The following is a 5000-nucleotide window of genomic DNA, read 5'->3' as shown; positions in this document are numbered from 1 at the left end:
ACACACACACACACACACACACAGGCACTGGACAATCCCCCTTTGTTCCCTGCCTCTACCTTGAGAGGGGCTGCATTCCTCACCGGGGGGAAACATATGAGGAAAAAAGGGAGAAAAACGAGGGAGTCACAGGAGCTGACCTGACCTCATGCCCCCCACAGGAAGGTGAGCGTATGCACCATTTGTCCACCCCTCCCTTACACACACACACACACACACACACACACACACACACACACACACACACACACACACACACACACACACACACACACACACACACACACACACACTCAACAATGAACAATAAAGGCGACTGTCAGGGGTGGCCCACTGGAAAAAGAACCAAGCGTCTGTCCTTAACAGCTCAGAGGCCGAGGCTTTTCACACACGGCTGCTGAGCTCCGAGTCTCAATCTACAAGAGATGGGCTTGTCTAGAGTCTGACGAGTCTTCCAGATCGAGGGATAGAGAGCGAGAGAGCGAGAGAGAGAGGTATAGAGAGTAGTGGAGAGGGAGAGAGGTGGAGTGGATCAAAGAAAGCTTTCTCTTGTTCAGAAGGATCTTTGCTGTAGCTCAAAGGATCTCTGTGGGTCGCCTTATTCATAGAGTCACGACTAATAAAGACAAAACGCAGGGAGACATGAAAGAGAGGAGACACACACACACACACACACACACACACACACACACACACACACACACACACACACAGGTAAGGGGTAATAAATAAATACAAATACAATAATACATTTGCTTGCTTCTTCCTTTCTTTCCCCCGGCTTTCCTTTATCGACACGTCTATAAACATCTGCATGTAATCTGCATGTAGTACTATAATTTGGATTTACTGTAATAACACACACACACACACACACACACACACACACACACACACACACACACACACACACACACACACACACACACACACACACACACACAGAGGAAAGAAAACTCTGCTTTCATCAGTCATGAGCGATGGTTTTTCACTCGGATGGTGAGAGAGAACAGAGGAGAGGATCAATACACAGTTTTGCGCTGATTCGGAACGTCCTCAGGCGTCGTCTCCGAGCCTCGGCGTGCCTCTCTCACACACACACGCACACACACGCACACACACGCACACACACGCACACACACGCACACACACGCACACACACGCACACACACACACACACACACACATCCGCACACTGCTAATTAACTAATCAGTAACCACGGACTAGCTGTCGAGAATACCACACCTATTAAAAAAAGAAAGAAAAAAAGAGAGAAGGAAAGAGTATGAGAAAGGTAGATGGAGGGAAAGAGAGAATAAGAGACTAAGAGAAAAGGAGAGAGTTTGAGAGAGGGAGATGGGGAAAAGAGAGAGACTAAGAGACTAAGAGAGAAGGAGAGAGTATGAGAGAGGTGGATGGAGAGAAAGAGAGAATGTGCGACTAAGAGAGAAAGAAGGAGTATGAGAGAGGGAGATGGGGGAAAAAGAAAAAAGGGAAAAAGAAGAGAGAGAGAGAGAGAGAGAGAGAGAGAGAGAGAGAGAGAGAGAGAGAGAGAGAGAGAGAATGAGTATGAGAGAGGGAGATGGGAGGAAAAAGAGAATGAGAACAGAAGAGAGAGAGAGAGAGAGAGAGAGAGAGAGAGAGAGAGAGAGAGAGGGAGAGTACAAGAGAGTTAGATGGAGGGAAAGAGAGAATGAAAGACAGAAATGTCATATTTGTCATGCAGCTTGCGGGAGAGGGAGAGATAGAAGGAGAGCGACTGAAGGAATGAGAGAGAAGGAGAGTGAGAATGAAAAAGACAGAGAGTGAGAGGTAGCGAAAGCAGTCCTGCGTTAAACAGCTGATCAGATCTCTGACACGTTTCTGTCACGTGATTCCAGGGAACATCTGGCTGAAGAATAAAACTCTAACAAGCCTCAATTATTCTCCTCTCACTGAAAACAAATCAGTGGATGTAAGTAAACTTGTGTGTCCAGAGAATTAACAGGAAAACGACACCGCGTTTCCTCCGACACTGGAGCCTCCGTCCAGAAACACCAGAAGAACGTTTTACAAACAGAACAGCAAATGTTTGGTTATGATGTTTTGTAAATATTAAATATGACTCGCACCACATTCCACTGAGCTGAACATTATAACAGTGACAGACAACGTGAGCTGCAGGAAAACGTTCTGAAAATGTTCTAAAAATGTTCTAAAAGCATTTTAATATTGTTTTGAAAATGCTCTGAAAATATACTAAAAATGTTCTGGGAATGTTCTGAAAAGGTTCTGAAAATATTCTAAAAAAATTTCAGAAATATTTCTGACATTTTTTATTTTTTTTTATTTTCACAGAACCTTTCAGTTTTGACGGTTTTGACAACATTGTGAAAATATTCTAAAAAATGTTATGAAAATGTTCTGAAACTATTTTGAAAATATTCTAAAAAAAAAAAAAAAATATCCAGAAAATTTTCTAAAAATATTCTGGAAAAGGTTTTGACAACATTGTGAAAATATTCTGAGAGTGTCCATAAAATGATCAGAAAATATGTTAAAAATATTGTGAAAATGCTCTGATAATATTGTGAAAATGTTCTAAAAATATTCTGATAACATTATGGAATATATGTTCTAAGTGTAATATAAGTGTTCTGAAAAAAAAAAAAAAAAATGTTCTGAAAATCCTGAACCTACTGTTCTACTGTTGTAATTAATATCTAAATCAAAAACAGTTCAATGAAAATAACAGGCCTAGAAGGTTTTGTAGTGAACACACACACACACACACACACACACGCACACACACACACACACACACACACACACACACACACACACACACACACACAAACACAGTTCCCTCTCCTAGCAGGGATGCTCTCCTGGAGAAATGTCTCCTCAGCAGGGATCCTGCACCTGATCAATGAATCCCTTCTTCTTACCCAGAGTGCAATCTGTCTCGCTTTGATCAAACGTTTCCGCGGCACCAAGTGAAGGCCGTTTCTTTCTTTTTTTTTCCTGCGCTCGCAGTTTAGCCCGCTAACCCTCAGCAAGCACATCAAAACCCCGTCAGCGCTAACGTCAGCGGCGTGAGAACTCGCGTTCTGTGACCCGACTAGACGTATCATTAACCACGCTAAACGCAGGAGCCGCGGCGACTTAGCGAGCCTCGTTAACACGCCCGCGACATGCGCTTTTAACCAGCCAACTTTCTTCAGGAGACAAAAGAAAGTTTGCGCGAGCGACGACACGAGCAGGTGTTTGAAAGAGAAAAAGAGTCGTGTGGAAAAAAAACCTGCACGTGAACGAATAGACGTTTGTCCCGTTGTCTCTATTAAGAGCAACACAAAACAGGTGGCGCATTTTACTGAGCGACTAATGCACTAATGTGTCTGACACACACTCACACACACACACTCACACACATGCACGGTGATGCATGTGACGTCAAAACGTCTTCCTGTTTACCTTTGATCTCTCCGAAGTGACCGGAGCCCATCGCCAGCAGCTTGTCCTTCCAATCCTTTGACAGAAGCCTCTCAATGCTGGGGGCCTCTGTGAGGGATGAGAGACAAAGAGAAAAAGAGAAAGAGAGAGAGAGGGAGTGAGAGAGAGAGGGAGAGAAAAAGAGAATCAACCAAAGGCAGGCCACATCACAATAAAGCTCATTTAAAGTCCATTTGCTGTAATAAAGGCTTGTCTCTCTAATGGCAGCAACAGCGGGGTGGGAAGAAGAGAGGATGGAGGGAAACAGAGAGAGAGAGAGAGAGAGAGAGAGAGAGAGAGAGAGAGAAGAGAGAGAGAGAGAGAGAAAGAGAGAGAGTCGCTGCTTCCTCACCTGCTGTTAGCCAATCATTAGCCCTGTGCTCCAGCTCACACAAAGAGCCTCTTAATGCACCACCACAATGGACACATTATCGAGCCTGGCGCTTTGTTTTTCTAATACGCCACGCAGACCCCCGTCCCCGTCCCCCGTCTCCCACAAAACACGCTAATTACTGACCTGCCAAGGACGAGTCCGTTCAACAAATGAGAGAGACAGAAAGACACAGAGACACACAGAGACGAAGGCCAGATACTAGAATCGATTCCGAGTCCGGTTAAAGGAATACTCCTCTATTGTTTCTTCCACCTCGTCACTGTCTACTGTAGCTGTAACTGGGGGTTGCACAGGGTCGGACAATTTCTTATACATTTCCAGAAACTCTTCCTTCATCTGGAGAATTTGGGAAAAATTCCAAGTTGGAAACTTACAAGGAATTTATGGGAATGAATTAGAAATTTGGGGAGATTGAGATAAACTTAGATAAACTAAGACAAACATAAATATCACTACAACCAATCGCTAAAATCGATAATGATGGATAATGAAATGCCGTAATCGATTAGTTGGGCTGCTCAGGTTATGGGTTAGCCTGACAACACAGCAGCTTGGGGAAATGCCGGACAGTACGGGGTCAACCGGCAGCAGGAAAAAGTGTGCGTCTAAACTCATCCAAGGCATTTTCTATTAAACACAACAAAGAAAACTGCACCTGGAAGCTAAGCGAAGCTTGTGTGGGATGGAAGAACCACAGTAATGCACATGAAAAGAAAACACGCTGGTGTCAGGGATGAAGGAGAAACATCATCACGGCGAGTGAAAACTGTAGAATCCTCATCAGGTGAAAATGGTGTAGTTTAATGAAGTGCTGTTGTGTAAACTGTTCGTTTGTCGCACTGGATCTGTTCTGTCGCGACTCGCGAGCACCTGGTTAACAGGTAACATAGTGATGAAAACCACAAACACTAAATCTAAAAGCAGCAAATAACAGCAGCAGTAAACGATTCGATTTTTTAATAACTGTTGTGGTTTTTAGCAAATAATTATGAATTTGTACTCCAACTTTTTCCTTTTTAATCAAACCTGTTCGCTTGCTGCGTTTCTGCGTTCCATTCGCTTCTTATAGCATCCGTCTTCTACAACAGCAACTTTTACAAACGTGATTTACTGCGGCTTTACTCCATTCAAATG

The 5000-nt window shown here is 43.7% G+C and overlaps 1 protein-coding gene across 28 annotated transcripts in view; it reads right to left on the bottom strand.

Moving 5' to 3' along the window:
* Positions 1–5000, bottom strand: part of sox5 (SRY-box transcription factor 5) — a 244954-nt gene that overhangs the window by 49917 nt on the left and 190037 nt on the right. For all 28 annotated transcript variants that reach the window (XM_083527975.1, XM_083527961.1, XM_083527977.1 and 25 more), the window contains one exon: positions 3455–3541. In XM_083527975.1, coding sequence (XP_083384101.1) covers positions 3455–3541 — 87 coding nt within the window. The remainder of the gene's footprint in view (positions 1–3454; positions 3542–5000) is intronic.

This window comes from Silurus aristotelis (genome assembly GCF_946808225.1).
Source record: "Silurus aristotelis genome assembly, chromosome: 24".
NCBI lineage: Eukaryota > Metazoa > Chordata > Actinopteri > Siluriformes > Siluridae > Silurus > Silurus aristotelis.
This window is presented reverse-complemented; position numbering and strand designations above follow the sequence as displayed.